Source organism: Microcebus murinus, chromosome 29 (genome assembly GCF_040939455.1).
Source record: "Microcebus murinus isolate Inina chromosome 29, M.murinus_Inina_mat1.0, whole genome shotgun sequence".
NCBI classification, from domain to species: Eukaryota; Metazoa; Chordata; class Mammalia; order Primates; family Cheirogaleidae; genus Microcebus; species Microcebus murinus.
This window is the reverse complement of record NC_134132.1, coordinates 15,803,423-15,824,834: the sequence shown is the minus strand read 5'-3', so window position 1 is coordinate 15,824,834 and position 21,412 is coordinate 15,803,423. Positions and strand designations below refer to the sequence as shown.

The 21,412-nt window shown below is 53.1% G+C and overlaps 1 protein-coding gene across 1 annotated transcript; it reads left to right on the top strand.

Moving 5' to 3' along the window:
- The first annotated feature begins 1,282 nt into the window (after positions 1–1,282).
- PAQR3 (progestin and adipoQ receptor family member 3) lies at positions 1,283–21,127 on the top strand. Its single transcript, XM_075998750.1, has 6 exons — positions 1,283–1,625; positions 7,389–7,551; positions 12,901–13,056; positions 14,019–14,216; positions 15,634–15,724; positions 18,588–21,127. The coding sequence occupies exons 1-6, from the start codon at positions 1,441–1,443 to the stop codon at positions 18,728–18,730; spliced, it is 936 nt and encodes a 311-aa protein (XP_075854865.1). The 5' UTR covers positions 1,283–1,440; the 3' UTR covers positions 18,731–21,127.
- Positions 21,128–21,412: the final 285 nt, after the last annotated feature.

Here is a 21,412-nt window from a genome sequence, read left to right as displayed (position 1 = left end):
TTTGCAGAACACAGAGGAAGGAAGCGATATTTTAATACTTGCAATTAAAAACAGGAAAAGGAGCAACCTCTTGACCTGGCCCGCGCAGTTCTGTGCGTTGGGCTCTTTTCACCACCAGGGGGCGCGCCGGGGCGAACGTGTCTTGCGCAGCCCGGCGCCGGCCGCCCAGACGCCGAGGGGCGGGGCCGGCGCGGCGTGTGACGTCAGAGAGAGCTGTGGCGACCCCCTTGGGGTCTGGGCGGAGGGGCGGGGGCGCCGCGGCGCGTGACGTCAGAGAGCAGCGACGGCCCCCTGGGCGGCTGGGCAGAGGGGTGGGGCCGGCGCGGTGTGTGACGTCACAGAGGGCTGTGGTGGCCCCCTTGGCCTCTGGGCGGGGCCGCCGCGGCGTGTGACGTCAGAGAAGGTTGCCGCGGCGCCCTCTGCAGCTAGGCGGACGGGCGGACCCGGCGCGGCGTGTGACGTCAGGGAATGCTGGGGCGGGCCCGGCGCGGAGTGTGACTCAGAGATGACTGCGCGGCTCCCTCAGCGGCTGGACGGAGGGGCGGGCCCGGCGCGGCGTGTGACGTCAGAGGGTGCTGAAGCGGCCCCCTTGGTGGCTGGGGAGAGGAGCGGGGCCGGCGCCGCGTGTGACGTCAGAGAGGGCGGCAGCGACTCCCTCAGCGGGTGGTTGGAGGAGTGGGGCCGGCGCCGCGTGTGACGTCAGAGGGTGCTGAGGCGGCCCCCTTGGTGGCTGGGGAGAGGGGCGGGACCGGCGCGGCGTGTGACGTCAAAGAGATCTGCGACGGACCTCTGGGCCGAGGGGCGGGGCCGGCGCTGCGTGTGACGTCACAGATGGCTGCCCTGACTCCTCCAGCGGCTAGGTGGAGCGGCGGGTCTGGCGCGGCGTGGACGTCAGAGTGCTGGGGCGGCCCCCTTGGCAGCTGGGCAAAGGGGCGGGTCCGGCGCTGCGGTGACGTCAGAGAGGGCTGCGACGGCCCCCTTGGCGGCTGAGCGGAGGGGCGGGGCCGGCGCGGTGTGTGACGTTAGAGAGGGCTGTGGCGGCCCCCTCTGCGGCTGGGCGGGACCAGCGCGGCATGTGACGTCAGAGGGCTGCGGCGACCCCCATGCTTGGCGGAGCGGAGAGTCTGGCGCTGCTTGTGACGTCAGTGATCTGCGACGGCCCCCTCAGCCGCTGGGCGGAGGGACGGGGCTGGCTCGGCGTGTGACGTCAGAGAGGGTTGCCGAGGCCCCTTCTGCGGCTGGGCGGAGGGGCGGGCCCGGCGCGGCGTGTGACGTCAGAGAGGGCTGCGACGCCGCTGGGGCCACGGGGCTGTGCGCTGAGAGCGGCCTGAGCGGCGGCGGCGGCGGCGGGCTCCGGGGCGGGGGCTGAGCGGCGAGGCCCCCTCCCCGGGGAGCGGGGCCGGGCTGGCTCCCGGGCGGGCGGCGGCGGCGGCCGGGACGATGCACCAGAAGCTGCTGCGGAGCGCGCACTACATCGAGCTGGGCAGCTACCAGTACTGGCCGGTGCTGCTGCCGCGCGGCATCCGCCTCTACACCTACGAGCAGATCCCCGTGTCGCTCAAGGACAACCCGTACATCACGGACGGCTACCGCGCCTACCTGCCCTCGCGCCTCTGCATCAAGAGGTGGGTCCCGCCGCCGGCCACCTGTCCCCGCCCGCCCCTCCGGCCCCGCCGGCTCCCCGACCCCGCCAGCCCTCCGGCCCCGCCAGTCCTCCCGCCCCGCCGGCCCCCGTCCCCGCCCCGTTAGCCCTCCAGCCCCGCCGGCTCCCCGACCCCGCCAGGCCTCCCCCCCCGCCAGCTCTCCTTCCCCGCCAGTCCTCCCGCCCCGCCAGCCCCTTCAGCCCCGTTAGCCCTCCAGCCCACCCGGCCCGCCGCCAGCCCTCCGGCCCTGCCAGTCGTCTTTCCCCGCCAGTCCTCCAGCCCCGCCAGCCCCTCCAGCCCTCCGTCCCCGTTAGCCCTCCAGCCCCGCCAGCCCTCCGTCCCCGTTAGCCCTCCAGCCCCGCCAGCCCTCCGTCCCCGTTAGCCCTCCAGCCCCGCCAGCCCTCCGTCCCCGTTAGCCCTCCAGCCCCGCCAGCCCTCCGTCCCCGTTAGCCCTCCAGCCCCGCCAGCCCTCCGTCCCCGTTAGCCCTCCAGCCCCGCCAGCCCTCTGTCCCCGTTACCCCGCCAGCCCCTCTACCCCCGCCGGCCTCGCCAGCCCTCCAGCCCCCGCCGGCCCCGCCAGTTCTCCTTCCCCGCCAGTCCTCCTTCCCCGCCAGCTCTCCAGCCCCGCCAATGCCCCCCCCCCTCCGCCAGCCCCGCCCCGCCCTCTAGCCCTTCTGCCACCCGGTCCTTGCTCTTTCCCGCCCCGCGGGGGTGCTTGGTCCCCGGAGTAGGCACGACAGTAAGGGCGGCACCGTGACCGCCCTCCGGTGGCGCTCTGCTGCGCACGGAGCGTCCGTCCGCTGCACCGTGTATTCTCGGGGACACGCGTGTGTCGGGAACCGGCCCCGCAGCAGACAAAGGCTGCGCCGAGCTGGCTCTCCGTGTGCTCCTTTTCGGAGCAGCCCTGCGGGTGCTCGGACGTCCGGGACCAGATAAGTGTCTGTGTGGTAGGAAACAAGTTCACGGGGCCCTGTAGACGCGTGTAGAGACCCCAGGTCTGTCCCCGTAGCCGGCGCTTGTGGGGCCCGCGCTCGGGGCCAGGCCCTGCAGGAGACGGCAGACGTGGCCCCCGTGTCCTCCTGGAGCTGCTCCGGTCTAGCCTGGGTGGCAGAAGATAAAGAGATAACGACACGGTTACATAATAACCATCGTGGAACACGCCGTGTAGGCAAGGCACTCCAGCAGAGAGCACACAGAGGCAGCTCTTAGAGAGGAATAATAAGTCTTTGCCACTCCCAACCTTTAAAACCTCAGACCCCTCGAAGGCCTGTGTTTGAAAAAAGCAAGAACCGAAAAGTTACTGTTCTGGTTCTCAAAACAGCTGTCAAAATTCCCTGGGTGCCTCCTGACAGGCAGAGAACCCTGCTTTAGGAGAATGGAGGTATAGACGGGTTAGTTCCAGGTGGCTGGTGTCGCTTGCAAACCCCAGTGCTGGAATGTGGGGTTCTTAAAACCAGGTGTCTCACGCGTGATCTTCTTTCTAGGGTGTCTCCCCCCCCCCTGTTTTTCTTTCCTTTTGTCCTGCCTTCAACATGTGTCTGTGACTCATGGTCACAGGTGACGTCACTGTCCAAGCCCTACTTGGTTTGCACGGACAGTCCACGGGACTTGGCAGTTGGAAGCCCGATTACCACTTTCCTTCCCTGGCTGCCTCCCGTGCTGAGTAATTCTAGGAGAAATCAGCCAGACCCAGCTGTGGACGGAGATTTGTCCAAGGACAGGGCAAGCAGGGAATTTTCTTTAATATTTTTCACCCACCTAGCAATGGCTCTCTGCATTCTTTTTTTTTTTTTTTTGGGAGACAGAGTCTCGCTTTGTTGCCCGGGCTAGAGTGAGTGTCGTGGCGTCAGCCTCACTCACAGCAACCTCAGACTCCTGGGCTCAAGCCCAGCTAATTTTTTCTATATATGTTAGTTGGCCAGCTAATTTCTTTCTATTTTTAGTAGAGACGGGGTCTCGCTCTTGCTCAGGCTGGTCTCGAACTCCTGACCTCGAGCGATCCTCCCGCCTCGGCCTCCCAGAGTGCTAGGAAGACGGGCGTGAGCCACCTCGGCCGACCGGCCGGCCCTCTGCATTCTAATGTGAGGGTCTGAATCTCAGAGCAGAAGGTGATAGATACAGTATTAGATTTTGAGCTGTTGAGTCAAAAAGAGTTTGGTGTCCAGATCTGCCACTTAAGAGCTGTGGGACCTGGAGCAAAAGTTAACCTTGCTGAGTTTTATTTTCCCCACTTTTAAAAATGAGGGTGGTCACCATATCTGCTTCAGAAGGTAGTAAGGATCAAATGAAGATTACGTGTATAAAATGCTATGTAGGGCCTGGTTCCTAATAAGCCCTCAATGAGTTGTGGCTGTTAGCACCAGTGATTTTGAAGCTGAACAGATGATGATGATGATTGATTTTGAAGCTGGAAAGAGTGTGGGGGTGCCTAACTTTCCATACGGTGAGAGGAGATCTTCTGTTGGATCGGCTTTTGCAAGTGCTTTTCCCATCAGCTTGATCCTTTCCAGGTTCAGCCTTTTGCCTTCTCCTCTTTTAGCTTTCAAGAGTGACCGGGACAGATTTTGTATATGGCCTGGGGCGTTTTATGTGTCATAAGGGTTCTGCTGCTACCTTTAATTGGAAGGAACGTGGAAGAACTGTGCCTCTCAGTTTTGATCAGATTATACTGAGTTCCAGAAGATGAAAAGTTCTGAGGCAGTAGGCAGAGCATGGTGTTGACTGTCAGAGCAGTCTTGTAGTCTTGTTCTCCTGCACGTTTGTGCCTTCCCTCCGGTAATTATAAGTAGTCTTTGTACTCGATGCTCATACACGACAAAGCCCGAAATTCGTAATACAAAATTCACTTTATTTTTGATGATTGGTTAATAGTTTGGGGACCTTGCTTTGTTTATCACTTGTAAAAATGGGAAAATTAGGCCGGGCGCGGTGGCTCACGCCTGTTATCCTAGCACTCTGGGAGGCCGAGGCGGGCGGATTGCTCGAGGTCAGGAGTTCGAAACCAGCCTGGGCAAGAGCGAGACCCCGTCTCTACTGTAAATAGAAAGAAATTAATTGGCCAACTAACATATATAGAAAAAATTAGCCGGGCATGGTGGCGCATGCCTGTAGTCCCAGCCACTCGGGAGGCTGAGGCAGGTGGATGACTTGAGCCCAGGAGATTGAGGTTGCTGTGAGCGAGGCTGACGCCACGGCACTCACTCTAGCCTGGGCAACAGAGTGAGACTCTGTCTCAAAAAAAAAAAAGGGGGGGGGAGTTAGAATCATGGTGACTGTTGCCAATTCAATAGGTTAGAGCTGGTATGTCAGTGCTTATTAATAAGGACTTCAGAGTCAGGAAAGGTGCAAGACCTAAGTTTAAGCACAAAGATTATATTTTGCAGGAATATTTTATTTTAAATTTTAGTCATATCACCTTTCGATAAATAGTCAGATTAGTCCTGTCCACATCTAGAGAACCATTTCCCAAAAGGAAGGACGGAGCTGGAAGAAAGTCTCTGCAGCCTCTAATCCAACTCCTTGACATTACAGATGAAGAAACCGAAGCCCAGAGAGGCCAAGCGACTTGCTTGGGTGGAGACAGTGCGTCTGCTGACTCCTGGTCAGGGCGGGACACTCCCCACTAACCTGTGCTGCCAAGACCAGTCAGCCAGGGCGTTCTGAGACAGGGCAGGCAGTACTTGTGTTAAAAGTGGAGCCCAGCGGGCGCGGTGGCTCACGCCTGTCACCCCGGCACTCTGGGAGGCCGAGGCGGGAGGATCGCTTGAGGTCGGGAGTTCGAGACCAGCCTGAGCAAGAGCGAGACCCCGTCTCTACTATAAGTAGAAAGAAATGAATTGTCCAACTAAAAATACATAATGAAAACATTAGCTGGGCGTGGTGGCGCATGCCTGTAGTCCCAGCTACTCGAGAGGAGGCTGAGGCAGGAGGATCGCTTGAGCCCAGGAGTCTGAGGTTGCTGTGAGCGAGGCTGACGCCACGGCACTCACTCTGGCCCGGGTGGCAGAGTGAGACTCTGTCTCAAAAAAAAAGTAAAGCCCTGTTGTTCCTAAAAAGGATAGACATATGCCACCAGGAAACTAGTACAGTTTCACAACATCCATAGCAAACCTGTTCCAGCTTGTCTATTTTTTTTTTCTTTGAGACAAAGTCTCACTTTGTTGCCCCGGCTAGAGTGCCTCGCTCACAGCAACCTCCAACTCCTGGGCTCAAGCAATCCTCCTGCCTCAGCCTCCCAAGTAGCTGGGACTACAGGCATGCGCCACCATGCCCGGCTAATTTTATACATATATATATATATATGTATATATTTTCTTTTTAGTTGTCCAGATAATTTTTTTCTATTTTTAGTAAAGACGGGGTCTCACTCTTGCTCAGGCTGGTTTCGAACTCCTGACCTCGAGTGATCCTCTCACCTTGGCCTCCCAGAGTGCTAAGATTACAGGCATGAGCCACCACGCTAGGCCCAGCTTGTTTATCTTAAAGAAACTTTCCACCTAGCACTCTGGGAGGCCGAGGCAGGCGTGTCGTTCGAGGTCAGGAGTTCGAAACCAGCCTGAGCGAGACCCCTTCTCCACCAAAAATAGAAAGAAATTAATCGACCAACTAAAAATACATATAGAAAAAATGAGCCGGGCGTGGTGGCACATGCCTGCAGTCCCAGCTACTCGGGAGGCTGAGGCAGGAGGATCACTTGAGCCCAAGAGTGTGAGGTTGCTGTGAGCGAGGCTGACGCCACGGCACTCACTCTAGCCTGGGCAACAGAGTGAGACTCTGTCTCAAAAAAAAAAAAAAAGAAAGAAAGAAGGAAACTTTCCAGTGGATAAATTTGTATTTTTTCTGCTGCTCTTAAGTCCATTTAATTTTGCGTTTGGATTTAATGTGTACTAAAGTATTTCAAGTTTATGCACAACCTTACACCGAGCAGGTTTTCAGATACCTGTTACTGACTAAGTGTGTTAGCCAATATTGGGTTTGCGTCTATACATTTTTTTCTGCAGACATTTTATAGACGAATCTGAGCAAGGCAGTGTGCTGGGAACAATGGTGTCATAAAGATGAATGGTATTTGCGGTCAGGGAGTTGGTGGACTGGAGGATGAAATGGAATTTGTATGTAAATAAATCTAACATAAGGCCGGGCGCGGTGGCTCACACCTGTAATCCCAGCACTCTGGGAGGCCGAGGAGGGTGGATTGCTCTGCTCGAGGTCAGGAGTTCGAAACCAGCCTGAGCTAGAGCGAGACCCCGTCTCTACTATAAATAGAAAGAAATTAATTGGCCAACTAATACATATAGAAAAAATCAGCCGGGCATGGTGGCGCATGCCTGTGGTCCCAGCTACTCGGGAGGAGGCTGAGGCAGGAGGATCGCTTGAGCCCAGGAGTCTGAGGTTGCTGTGAGCGAGGCTGACGCCACGGCACTCACTCTAGCCTGGGCAACAAAGTGAGACTCTGTCTCAAAAAAACAATAAAATAAATTAAAAAAATAAATAAATCTAATATAAACAAGGAAGTGATAATTATAATAGAGGTGAGCACTGCACAAGCTCTAGGTCTCAGGATTGGCGGAGATGCGGAAAAAGTTGGAGATTAATTAATTTAAATAATATATCAAATTTAGGAGGGTGCTGATGGGGTAAGAGCTTAAAGCAGCAAGAGTCCGATGATCTGAAAATTGCCCCTGCCCTCTGCGTGCTGACCCCAAGCCCGCGTGGATCTGAGTTGCGTGTCTGTTTGCTTTCCAGTTTGTTTATTCTATCTAATGAGACGGTGAACATCTGGAGTCACTTGCTGGGCTTTTTCCTCTTCTTCGCGCTGGGAATACACGACATGACGTCCGTGTTGCCTTCAGCAAGCGCAACCAGAGAAGACTTTGTGATTTGTTCCATCTGCCTCTTCTGCTTCCAGGTAAGGCATTGCCAGATACTGTTGTTGGTAGAGAGAAGTCTCCTCGGGCTCGGCCAGGTCACCTGGCTTTAGGCCCCGGACTTTGCCCTCAGCTTACTCAGTTTTTTTTTGTATTGTTTTTTTTTGAGACAGAGTCTCACTCTGTCGACCGGGCTAGAGTGAGTGCCGTGGTGTCAGCCTTGCTCACAGCAACCTCCAACTCCTGGGCTCAAGCGATCCTCCTGCCTCAGCCTCCTCCCGAGTAGCTGGGACTACAGGCATGCGCCACCATGTCTGGCTTATTTTTTTCTATATATATATTTTTTAGTTGGCCAATTAATTTCTTTCTGTTTATAGTAGAGACGGGGTCTCTCTCTTTCTCAGGCTGGTTTCGAACTCCTGAGCTCAAACAGTCCTCCCGCCTCGGCCTCCCAGAGTGCTGGGATGACAGGCGTGAGCCACCGCGCCTGGCCCTTTTTCACTTTCATAATATAAACACCAAAATATCTTCTTGTCATGAGAGTATTTTTGAAATCTATTTAAATTTCAAAGATTGGGAAAATTTGTTTCTTTCCTCCCTACCTTTTTAGGTGTCTGCTTTAAGGTTAACACAAGGACATGAATCTCTTACCGTGTTCTGTTGTCCGGCTGAAGTAGACATTAGTGTCTACTTAAATCTTGTTAGGAAAGATTTCTCATCTTTTTTCTGTTTATGCCTGTGATTTCTGTGTTTGTTATTTCCGTAACATCTTTATTTTACCCTTCCGCTCTGCTGGTGTTGATTTATTTTTGTGCTATGGCTTTAATGTTAATTTCCTTGGATCCTTTTACAGCTGCCTGGTTTTACATACTTTCGGTTTCTCTTCCTCTTGTATTTGTTGGTCCCATAGCACTTGCGTTTTTCTTCAAGGGTCTTTAAAGACGCCTTTAAAAGTTACATGTAGCAGTTTTCGAAGCGGATAATTTTAAAGCAGAAAACGAATGAGGGCCATGATCCTGCTGACATTTAAATTTTTTTTTTTTTTAATGCAGAGAGTCCATAAAATCATAAAAAGAAAAACATTTAAAAAGCATAAAAAGAAAAAGCTATTATCCTCCTTCCCGATAGACACAGAGCAGCCTTCCCCGCAGTCACTGCGAATGCTCAGTTCGAGAGGGAAGCCCACGGACCACCGCGCGGGTGCTGCTAGTTGCACGTCACTTTGTTTCAGAGCTTCGTCATTTGACTCCAGACTTTGACCTAAATACACGAGAACCACCTTTCTTCCCCCTGACCCCCGCCCCCATTTTTTGTTCCTAATTCCAGTTTCTGGAATGATATTTTAAAATTTCTTTGAGGGTAAGAATACTCCATATTTTTGTGTTACTAGAAAATTATGTTTTCTTTAAGTATACTCTTCTTCTTAAGTATACTCTTCATGAGGTTTGCTTTTTGTCCTGATTAGAGCCACCACATCTCTTAGAATACATGTCTCGTTTTATGATAGAATTGAATCAGTTTCTTATAGGTAAATTTTTACATGTGTCATAGCCTAGACTGAGATACTCCTTTTTTGGGGGGGGAAGGGATGGAGTCTCGCTCTGTCGCCCACGTTAGAGTGCCGTGGCGTCAGCCTAGCTCACAACGACCTCCAAACTCCTAGGCTCAAGCCATCCTCCTGCCTCAGCCTCCTCCCGAGTAGCTGGGACTACAGGCATGCGCCACCACGCCCGGCTAATTTTTTCTATATGTTTTTAGTTGGCCAATTAATCTCTTTCTGTTTATACTAGAGACGGGGTCTCGCTCTTACTCAGGCTGGTCTTGAACTCCTGACCTTGAGCATCCCAGAGTGCTGGGACGACAGGCGTGAGCCACCGCGCCCGGCCAGATAGAGTGCATTCTGCATAGTGGAATGTGATTCAGGGGTTCGGAACCTTCCCAGGGGTATTTTTATTTTGGAGAAGACGACTAGAGTATGGGAATACCTTTCACCAGATCCAGTCCATTTAAATGCAGTTCCACAAATATTTGTCGAATGCCGCCTTGTGTACATCCGGGCACCGTGCTAGGTGCCAGTGGCATGTTCCCGAACCAAACCAGTGGACCAGAAAGACCATGTCACCTGCGTAGGAGAGCAGAAGAGAAACTGAGGCGTTTAAGCAGAAAAAAAAAAATAGTTGCGTATCACTTTCTGGACTCACAGGCACCGGTTTTGTGATTGAGTCCTGAGAGAGTGGAGAAAGATGAGGCCAGAGAGGCCGGCAGGGGCCAGAGTACAAGGCGTTTTGTCATCAGGCCAAGAAACTCGGATGTAGGATATGACACTGTGATTGTCTGCTTACCATGATGACGTGAGATAAATCCATAGAAGGAAATGTTCTGACTTTTCTAATTTTTTAACTGAAACATTCTCACTTTGAAAGGTTATTTTTCAGTCTGTTTTTTTAAGGATCTCTAGCAGTAACATTCCTTTTTTTAATAAACAGAGCATAGGCTAACTTTTTAAAAACTTGGGGTTTTCTGTGAATACTGTTTATCCTACTTTGCCTTTGACACCATAGCTTTTCTCTTTCCTCTTCTGTTTTCCCTTTCACAACGAGACGAGCTTTATCATTGTTTCTCATTGTTAATCTTACTGTAAGACATACTCACGTAGAAATTCAAGCCAACACCAGAGTTTAGGGAGGCTGCGATCACCCCCACGGCACTCTAGCCGAGGTGACAGAGTAAGACTCTGTCCCTAAAAGAATAAAGTTTATGGAGGAAAGTGAAAGTCACTTGAAATTCCATTTCCCAGGGGTAGCTACACTTGACATTTGGGTTAAAACTCCTCGGCTGAGCATTGTGGCTCACGCCTGTCATCCTAGCAGTCTGGGAGGCCGAGGCGTGAGGATCGTTTGAGCTCAGGAGTTCGAGACCAGCCTGAACAAGAGTGAGACATCCCATCTCTACTAAAAAAAAAAAAAAAAAAATAGCAATTATCTGGATAAATAAAATATATATATATGTATATATATATATATATATATTTATTAGCCGGGCATGGTGGTGCATGCCTGTAGTCCCAGCTACTCAGGAGGCTGAGGCAGGAGGATGGCTTGAGCCCAGGCATTTGAGGTTGCTGTGAGCGAGGCTGATGCCGCGGCACTCTAGCCAGGGCAACAGAGTGAGACTCTGTCTGAAAAAAAAAACAAAAAACCAAACTCCTCCGTATGTTTGGGTATGCCTGGCTGTCTCACACCTGCCTACCTGTTTGCTCACCTGCCTGTCTACCTGCTTCTAAGGCACCGTCATCCCTGCTCGCTGTTTTATGACCTGCTCTTGTGCCCCTGTAACAATGGGATCTTTCCCCATCAGTGAGAACACGCAGGTTATTGCTCTCCTGATCTATGGTGCGGAATCTCAGCGGGCATCTGAGAAAACAGCATTTCTCAGCGTTTTAGAGTTATGTTTAATTAGGTCATTAAACTCTGACTGGTTGCTTAGCAGCCAAAAAGCTACAGATAAGTAAGGATTTTAGACAGTGGGTGAAGAAATGGAGTTGTAGTTAAGTTATAACAATAACAAGCACATTGTTTTTTTTGTTGTTTTTTTTTTTGAGACAGAGTCTCGCTTTGTTGCCCAGGCTAGAGTGAGTGCCGTGGCGTCAGCCTAGCTCACAGCAACCTCCAACTTCTGGGCTCAAGCGATCCTCCTGCCTCAGCCTCCCAAGTAGCTGGGACTACAGGCATGCGCCACCACGCCCGGCTAATTTTTCTAAATATATTAGTTGGCCAATTAATTTCTTTCTATTTTTAGTAGAGACGGGGTCTCACTCTTGCTCAGGCTGGTCTCGAACTCCTGACCTGGAGTGATCCGCCTTCCTCGGCCTCCCAGAGTGCTGGGATGGCAGGCGTGAGCCCGGCCAAGTCCGTTGTTACTGAATGTGGACTCTGAGCCTGTGGGAGTGGATTGGGCTTGTTTAATGACCGCAATGTGGAATAGCTAGAGGACCATTTCCCTGCCTTAGCTGCTGTGTACAGAATGCGCACATTGGACTTGCTTCATTTTTTTTTTTTTTTTTTTTTTTTTTTTTTGGTCCCATTTTCTCCGCCTGCATGTCTCTGTCTTAGAGTGTAGGCTCTTGTCACTGCTCCCCAGGGCTATTCCTGTAACCTGCCCTTCCTGGCCACACCTGTGAGGCACCTGCAGTCACGTACCTGGCCCATAGCATGGAAGGTGAAGCCCTTGGATGCGCAGGGACTTGTCGGAAGGAACCTCGTCATGGAGAGGCAGCGTGGCGTTCTTTTGCTGGTTCTGCATTTCTCCCAGAAGCACGTGCGGCACCTTTGCCCATGGCTTAGGTGAACGCCAGAACCTCCTGAGGTCTGGCTCAGGTGACAGCCCTCCCCTGCTGCTCTTTTCCTCCCACCAGCCCCGCCCCAAGGTGCAGGCAGACAGCCACACAGCCGATGTCGCCCACCTCAGTTTTCTAGCCACGTTCCACACCGACATTTTTTGTTTGTTTGAGACAGAGTCTCACTCCGTTGCCCCAGCTAGAGCGCCGTGGCGTCAGCCTTGCTCACAGCAGCCTCAGACTCCTGGGCTCAAGCGATCCTCCTGCCTCAGCCTCCTCCCGAGTAGCTGGGACCGCAGGCACGCGCCACCATGCCCGGCTAATTTTTTCTATATATTTTTAGTTGGCCAATTAATTTCTTTCTATTTTTAGTAGAGACGGGGTCTCGCTCTTGCTCAGGCTGGTCTCGAACTCCTGACCTGGAGCTATCCTCCCGCCTCGGCCTCCCAGAGTGCTGAGATGACAGGCGTGAGCCACCGCGCCCGGCCCATATCTGTATCACTTCTATATCACAGGTGTTGGACGTGCATCGAAAATGTCTGGAAAGACACAAATGTCAGTTGCTGCCGCCTCTTGGAAATGAGTGGGAGGGGCTTATATTTTCGACATCATACAATTCTTCGTTGATTTTTTTTTTTACAGACATATATTACTTCCATACATAGTAAATACTTTATAAAAGTAACCTCGTTCATGGATCAAAGTAATGCCTCAGATATTGTTGAAACACACACATTGTATAATTTTCCCATTACTGTGCTATTCGTTTATATTAAAATGATTTTTTTATATTAACAAAACGGCTATCATTTTATATTAACAAATGGCTACCATAAAGTGGGATCGTTGTTCCCACTTTACCCGTGGGAGGACGGAGGCCCCGAGAGATGACGCGGCTTGTCTTGCCGCGGTAGCGCACAGAGCCGGCTGGCGAGCCCGGGCGTGGCGGGCGTGCAGTGCTGGCCTCTGGCAGGGCCGCCTCCCCGACATGGGCCGTGCCTCACGCTCTTTCTTTCCGCGGCGCTTGGGTGAGATGCGTTTGCGTCCCCCGCAGGTCTGCATGCTGTGCTCCGTGGGCTACCACCTCTTCTCCTGCCATCGCTCGGAGAAGACCTGCCGGCGGTGGATGGCCCTGGACTACGCGGGGATTTCCATCGGGATACTGGGGTGCTACGTCTCGGGAGTGTTTTATGCCTTTTACTGTAATAATGTGAGTAGCTCAGAATGTTTGACATTTTCTCTCTCTCTCTCATAAGTCCTGGGTTTTCTTTTTTTGTTTTGTTTTTGGTTTTTCTTTTTCGAGGCAGAGTGTCACTCTGTTGCCCAGGCTAGAGTGAGTGCCGTGGCCTCAGCCTCGCTCACAGCAACCTCAGACTCCTGGGCTCAAGCGATCCTCCTGCCTCAGCCTCCCGAGTGGCTGGGACTACAGGCATGCGCCACCACGCCCGGCTGATTTTTTTCTATATATATGTTTAGTTGGTCAATTAATTTCTTTCTATTTATAGTAGAGACGGGGTCTCGCTCTTGCTCAGGCTGGTCTCGAACTCCTGACCTTGAGGGATCCTCCCGCCTCGGCCTCCCAGAGTGCTGGGATGACAGGTGTGAGCCGCAGCGCCCGGCGTTTAACATTTTTTTAACCCTTTGCACTCAGGTCGAGTGTGACTCGACACGGCTAGCAACAATTATAGAGATTAAAGTGACTCTTTGAATGCATCAATAATTTGAAATATAAAAAAAAAATCCAAATAAATAAGTCTGCATGAAAAGAAACCCCAGTTTTTCATTCCACTCCCGCGCTTTGTAAAACCCCGGGGCGTTTGAGAAATTAACTCCGGAGTAGAATATCGGAGTGGAGAGAAAGGCGAGGGAGTGCAGAGGGCCGGGGCAGGGAGGGGGCCTGTCCCTCTGGGGAGGAGAAGAGCAGGGAGCCGGGCGGGGTGGGGAGGGGCCCTGTCTGTCTGGGGAGGAGGAGAGCAGGGAGCCGGGCGGGGTGGGGAGGGGCGCTGTCCCTCTGGGGAGGAGAAGAGCAGGGAGCCGGGCGGGGTGGGGAGGGGCCCTGTCCGTCTGGGGAGGAGAGCAGGGAGCTGGGCCGGGGCGGCCGGCTGGCGTGGGAGCCGGATCCAGCCCGCCCCAGGGCCTGCGGCAGACTGTGTCCCTTTCCTCTGACTGCAGTACTGGCGCCAGGTGTACCTGATGACCGTGCTGGCCATGATCCTGGCGGTCTTCTTCGCGCAGATCCACCCCAGCTACCTCACGCAGCAGTGGCAGCGCCTGCGCTCCGCCATCTTCTGCTCCGTGTCCGGCTACGGCCTCATCCCCACCCTGCACTGGGTCTGGCTCAACGGCGGCGTCCGCGCGCCCATCGTGCAGGTAGGCCCGGCGCCCTGGTCGGTCGGTTGGTGGGTCGGTGGGCAAGCCCCTGTGTCCTCTCCCCAGTTTGCTCCCTGCGGGCGCAGCGGTGCGGCCGGCCCCAGAGGCCGGTCCCTGCCCTGGTAGAGCGCATTCGTAGCTTCACACTGGTGCTGCGGTTCCACGGCTGTTTGTATTTATTTATTTATTTATTTATTTTTTGAGACAGAGTCTCGCACTGTTGCCCGGGCTAGAGTGAGTGCCGTGGCGTCAGCCTCGCTCACAGCAACCTCCGACTCCTGGGCTCAAGCGATCCTCCTGCCTCAGCCTCCTCCCGAGTAGCTGGGACTACAGGCATGCACCACCATGCCCGGCTGATTTTTTTCTATATATATTTTTAGTTGGCCAATTAATTTCTTTCTATTTGTAGTAGAGACGGGGTCTCGCTCTTGCTCAGGCTGGTCTCGAACTCCTGACCTTGAGCAATCCTCCCGCCTCGGCCTCCCAGAGTGCTGGGATGACAGGCGTGAGCCACCGCGCCGGGAAGACTAGTACTCCTGAAGGGTGGGGTTCTAACAGAAAACTGGCAGTTCTCAGACCAGATTGGCGCCTTCAGGGTGCTGTGGCTGCAGACAGAAAGCCAGCGGTTCCCAAAGGCGGAATTCTCACGTGATCACAGGTCATTCATTCCAGGAGGAAACTTTCAGAGAAATTCTCTGATAAGCTCTAATTTAAAAAAAAAAAAAGGAAACTCCTGGAAGGGTTAATCCTGGGGGTTGGGATGATGTGATCTAAACCGCGTGAGAAATCTGAGGTCGATTAACCCGAAGAACGTAGGGCTTAAAGAGGGCCACGCGATTCTCACGTCCTCGAAGGGGAAGGAGGAACAGCGCGTCTTTACCTCTTAAATGCGTTCTCGGCGAGCTAGGTTTATATCAAGTGAGATTGGCGGGCTGGCACTTTGAGGGCCAGGCAGACCTTCCCAGGGTGACACAGCGGCGCTGGGCGCAGCAGCGTTCGGGAGGACCGCCATCGGGGCTGCTGGAGCAGGTCTCCGTCCCGGGTGGGGCTGCTCGGAGCTCCCAGCCTCACGGGAGCCCCTGGCCTTGAGTCCCTCTGCTGGTCGGGCTGCCGACTCCGTCCCGTGTCCGCAGCACGGGGGGAGCCCGGCTCCTGCCGTGGAGACGAGCCGCGGCGCAGCTCAGAGCCGGCACTCGCACCAGTCGGCTCACACAGAAGCCAGTGGCAGTTGATAGTTGGCGCTCTCCTTCATAAAAGAGACAGAGGCCGGGAGTCAGAATGCTCAGAGCCCCACGCCGGCTCTGCCACCAGCTCCCGATGGCAGGTGGTCGTCCAACCGTCTCGGCCCTCTGCCCCAGCGCCAGCCGGGGGTCCGGCCCAGGCGGGGGAGCTCTGAGGACGCGCTTTGCTCTTGCAGGACTTCGCGCCGCGTGTGCTCGTGATGTACGTGATCGCCCTCCTCGCGTTCCTGTTCTACATTTCCAAAGTCCCGGAGCGGTACTTCCCAGGTGGGTGTCGCGGCCGCGTGTGACATGGCCTCACGGCGCCTTCCCGCGCGGGCTCGGGGCGTCCACACCGAGACCTCTGCTGTGCTGTTGGTCCTGCAGAAAGGCCCTCCTGTTCCCAGGTGCCGTCTAGAGCTTTAACTTCCCTCCTCACGGTACGGGTTGAGCTCCGTCGGCAGGTGCAGATACGGCCGTTCCACGTCGGGAGCTGGGGCAGAGCCCGCGCTGGGCTCTGAGCACTCTGACGCCCAGCCGCTGCCTTGTGTTCTTGTTCTTGTTTATAAAGGAGAGCGCCAATTATCAACTACCATTACTCCTTTATGAACCGACTGGCTCTTAAAAATAATCTATTGGCCGGGCGCAGAGGCTCACGCCCGTCATCCTAGCCCTCTGGGAGGCCGAGGAGGGAGGATCGCTGAAGGTCAGGAGTTTGAGACCAGCCTGAGCAAGAGCGAGTCCCCGTCTCTACTAAAAATAGAAGGAAATGAATCGGACAACTAAAAATATATAGAAAAAATGAGCCGGGCGTGGTGGCGCATGCCTGTAGTCCCAGCTACTCGGGAGGCTGAGACAGGAGGATCGCTTGAGCCCAGGAGTCTGAGGTTGCTGTGAGCGAGGCTGACAGCACGGAACTCTAGCGTGGGTGACAGAGCGAGATTCTGTCTCAAAAGAACCGTTTCCCCAGGGAATCGGAGACGGGATTATACCACTCACCCGTGCTGGGGAGGAGAGGGGTGAGACACCTGGCCCAGGCGTAGGCACACTCAGACCCTCTGTGCCCCTGGTTCCTCACCTCTGAGCTGTAGGTGAGACTGGGACTAAGAACTAAGGGCAACACTAGGACGTGGGAACATGTCTAGGACGTGGCCCTCAGTTGAAGGCCACTAATCTTTAGACAGGGATAGAAAACAATTCTAGCAAAATTTATTTTTATATCACTTTATTACTAATTCTTTTTTTTTCTTTCGTTCTTTTTGAGACAGAGTCTCACTCTGTCGCCCAGGCTAGAGTGAGTGCCATGGCGTCAGCCTCGCTCACAGCAACCTCCAACTCCTGGCCTCAAGCCATCCTCCTGCCTCAGCCTCCCAAGTAGCTGGGACTGCAGGCATGCGCCACCATGCCCGGCTAATTTTTTCTATATATTTTTAGTTGTCCGATTCATTTCCTTCTATTTTTAGTAGAGACGGGGACTCGCTCTTGCTCAGGCTGGTCTCGAACTCCTGACCTTGAGCGATCCTCCCGCCTCGGCCTCCCAGAGTGCTGGGATGACAGGCGTGAGCCACCACGCCCTGCCTTTATTGCTAATTCTTTTTAAAATTCTGTTATTTGTAATAGACAAGTAAGAAATTGAACCATGAAGACTCTCTCTTCTACACCTGCGGTCCCCAACTTTCTGGCAACAGGGGCTGGTTCCCTGGAGGACAGTTGTCCCACAGAAGAGGTGGCTGGGCGGAGCTCTGAGAGTAGCAATGGGGGCGGCCATAAATACGGAGGAGGCTTCACTCGGGGGTCCTGCCTCCCCTCCTGCTGTGCACCCCCCTTCCTGAGTCTCGGTTGAAGCCAGTGTTTTCGTTGGCGGGGTGGGGGTTGCTCTGAGGCCCCGTCCCTAAGGTGGGCGGCCCAGGGCTTGGGGACCTCGGCTCTGCCCCTGTGGTCATGGCCACCATGGTTTAAGGCCTAAAAACACTCAGATCAGGAGTTGCCGGCCGTCTGGTGCAGGACGCCTATGAACAGTCAGGTGCCAGGGGACCGGGCCCTCCCCAGGATGAGGTGGACGCCCCGTGGGCCCCGGCAGGACGAGTGCGGAGGGCGGGTCCCCCACAGCAGGGGCGGCACGGAGACCATGGGAACAGCCGTGTCCCGCGGGCAGAAGAGAGAGCGGCGAGTATCCTGCGTGCATGCCGCAGAGACCTCCTCTGGCCGGTCCCACGCGTGGCCTGGCCCTGAGGACGGGCGTGGGCATCAGTGCTGGGCACAGGCAGGCAGATCTGAGAGCTTTGATTCAGCTCAGGTTAAGTGTTTTTTAAATACTTAAATGACAAAACGATGTGTGTTGGGTCCACTCCCAAAGTGTCCACAGGTAAAACGGAGTGTTTCCCGTAAAACAAGGGGGGATGCTTAGACATCCTGGCCCAATAGAAGCCTTACCCCGAAAATCAGCCCTGGTGGTGGGCGTGGCTATGAAAATCAACCCCAGTGGTGGGTGTGGCTATGAAAATCAGTCCCGGTGATGGGCGTGGCTACGAAAATCAGCCCAGGTGGTGGGCGTGGCTATGAAAATCAGCCCTAGTGATGGGCGTGGGTATGAAAATCAACCCCAGTGGTGGGTGTGGCTATGAAAATCAGCCCCGGTGGTGGGTGTGGCTATGAAAATCAGCCCTAATGATGGGCGGGGCTATGAAAATCAGCCCTAGTGACGGGCGTGGCTGCGCAGCGCATCTGCACGACCCATGCGTGTCGTCGCGGAGCGGGAAAGAACACGAGCAGCCCTTCTCATCCGCCCCGTGAGAGCTCTAGTGCTCGACAGGAGAGATCAGGGCTGGTGGCTCTAAAGGAGACAGAGTCTCGAGACATTCAGGATGGGATTCGGGGTTTGGAGAGTGAGGATGATGTCCCAGAAGAAGACGACTTCACTCTATTTGAATCAGTGTAGATGGTTGTACCGTCCTTAAGAAAAAATAACACATCCCCTGAAAATAATCTCTGGGGTGTCTTTGAGGAAAAACAAATATAAGGCCCTGTCTTATTTTCAGGGAAACATGGTATATGTTATGTGTGTATTTTTTAGTTTTCTTTTTTAATGTTTTTTTTCCCTCGTATGGACACACTACGGTCTGTACGACTTTCTCTCTGCTTCCCCTTCCAGGACAACTGAACTACCTCGGGTCCAGCCACCAGATCTGGCACGTCCTGGCCGTGGTGATGCTGTACTGGTGGCACCAGTCCACGGTGTACGTCATGCAGTACCGGCACAGCCAGCCCTGCCCCGCCCACGCCTCTCACCTGTGAGCCCAGGTAGGGCCGGCGAAGGCGGCCGAGAAGCAATACGTGACGGGGAGCCGCGCGCCCCACTGATTCTGAGGTTCCCATCGTTTTTTTCCCTTTTTCCTCGTGTTTAATGTATCATGGGTGATGCTTTCTAAAAAAAAAAAAAAAACTGGGGAAAAAATGTGTTTGGGGATCTACATGCTATTTAACTGCTTGACGAGACCCTGGAAACTACTGATTTGCTGCTTGTGCAGAAAGTGACAGTTGATGGTCAAGAAACGGCAACAGGGTGAAGGTGAAAGTAGTGCAGAGATGGGGTTTGTCTCGCTGAACACCAGCTTAATTTCCTTAGGAAGGGCTCCATCTCCATCAGAAAGTGGAGTCACCCTGTGTGATTAATAGGTGTTTTCAGTAAATCATCCAGTTTAAGTGCCTAAATCCAGGCAGTTGTGTTAATTAGGACAAGCTAGGATGGTGGTTTTGAATAATCACCGGCCTTCAAGTAAGAAACTGGCACTTAATGATATCATTTTCTTTAGCTCGTAGGTTCTCTTTTCCCTTAGGAGCGCAACACTGTATGTTTTACTTTGCCAGAACAAAAACTTTGTACTCCTTTAAGTTGAGAGGGGTGTCGGGAAGAGGAAAAGAACTCGCGTTGCCATTTTTCTGTCAGACAAGATAGAAGCTGTAGAAACTAGCTACGCGATCAGTCTGCAGATCCCGCGGTCTGAGAACCAGGAGCCACCTAAACATTTTAACTCCAGCTCCTATTTCATTTCACACCATCGCTGAATCCTCGGTGACCACCGGCTTGCGGAAAGTTTTTGATCCCAGAGTCGCAGGCGAGCTTTCGCCTCCCCAGTCTGCCGCCCCGAGCTTCCTCGCGAAGGGGCTTGCCCGCTCCCTGGGTGCTACTCTCAGGGCCAGGGTGTCCGCGTGGCCGTCTGCACCCTGACACGAGCCTTAAGCCTTAGAGCAGAGCCGTGCGGACGCCCCCGTGTGGTGGCGTGGCCGTTCTCCTGCGCGCTGGTCTGTCCGCGCGTGCGTGGGCATCGCGTTGATCGATCGCACTCACCTGGTGTTTTGACCCGAAGCATTGAACGTGCTCTTTGCTGTCGACACTTAAAGAATAGGTCTCGCTGCGCCCTAACCTGCAGCAGCCTGACTCTCTTGTTCTTTTCATGCGCGTAAACTAAAAATTAAAGCAGACATTTATACAAACTTGCATCATTTAACAGAATATAAACCATTACCCAAATCTCTTAAAGCGTGGACACAAGCTTGTCTTAAATACTGGTGTATTTTCAGAACAGTCGAATTACTGAGTATCAGAAAAAGAAAATGTAGGTTGAAGATGAAGCCTGTTCCCCAAATGCCTTTTGTACACATATTAGGAGAGTTAAATGTGCCTCGGTTTGTGCAGCTGCCAGATGTCGCTTCTCTTTCCAGCGTAGTGTTTTTGGGGATATAAACTCCCCGTGCCGGGGTGCGTGGAGGATTCCCCGGTGGGCCTGGGGCGGGCACTGCAGCGTGCCCGCTACTGTGACGGGTGCCGCGTTGACAGGGCCGCTCTGCCCGGTGACGCCACAGCGTGATCCTGTGCTGAGTGGTGAGAGAGGAGGGTGACAGAGTAGCAGGATGTACTTCTCCTGAAACATTCCTTATTGGCTCACATGCTGTGGTATCTTTTAAATATGATAGATAATCTTGTCACTTTGGCCAAACAGACTAACGCTGAGTCGTTGTGATTAAGTTAAAAATGAGGGGAAGGCCTGGTTGTAGCTCTTTCTTTGAATTTAAAAGACATTCAGATCTCACCGTAGGGAGAATTGTTCCATGTAAACATTTCAACTTGTTATGAAAATACTGTGAGAACTCGCTCCTCTCTTTTCTTTACTATGACGCATTTACTTACAGAGAATGAATGAATGTGGATTGCTGTCGACTATAAACACTTCTGTATGTCAGCATTTAATGGCCACCTACTGTGTGCACAACACTACTGGTAAAATTTTTAAGACATTGTTAACATTGAAACATATTTTAAAATTGCCTATAAATCTGAGCCTTGTAATGTATATTTAAGTTATTTTTGTTTTTATAGATTAAAATGACAGTATACTATCCAGTACTGGAAAAAAAAAAAAACTGGTTTCAATTTTATCAATGTGTAAACTATTTGCCTACCAACTTTTACAAGTACGTTTTAAAATTATCTATGGCTGTTTTAAATTGTCTGGTGACTTACAGAGCTGTAGTTAACTCATTTAAGAAACAATTATCTTTCTATATAAAGCCATTTTCCAATAGCAAGACAGTGCTTGTCTTTTTTTGTTACCACACCGAGTGCAATTCAGTAAGCTGCATGGCAAAACATGTATTATATTATAAATAAACCGGGTTTACTAAATATCTCAAGTGCCGCACGCTTGTCATTCTTTGTGATACGTAACAGCTTTAAATATCATATTTTGGAACCAGGAATGAAGACTCGGGGAGTACCTGTCCCATCTCACGGCTCCCTTCCCGGACAGACTGTCTGCCACGAGGAATGTGGCTGGCGGCACAAGCTGTGCAGCGCCCTGCCGGGCAGGCACCTGCCGGACGTGTTCTGTGCCCCGCACGAAATGTCGGGGGGCAAAGCCTGCTCTTCCGGAGTCCTGCCCCCCTGCCGAGCTGCGTAGGTCTGTGTCCCCCCGAAAT

What these genes read in the sequence shown, in the direction of transcription:
- PAQR3 (XM_075998750.1), top strand. Translation starts at nt 1,441, where the DNA reads ATGCACCAGAAGCTGCTGCGGAGCGCGCACTACATCGAGCTGGGCAGC. An exon ending in TCTGCCTCTTCTGCTTCCAG is followed by an intron (nt 7,552 to 12,900) that starts GTAAGGCATTGC and finishes CGTCCCCCGCAG; the next exon opens with GTCTGCATGCTGTGCTCCGT. An exon ending in ATGCCTTTTACTGTAATAAT is followed by an intron (nt 13,057 to 14,018) that starts GTGAGTAGCTCA and finishes CTCTGACTGCAG; the next exon opens with TACTGGCGCCAGGTGTACCT.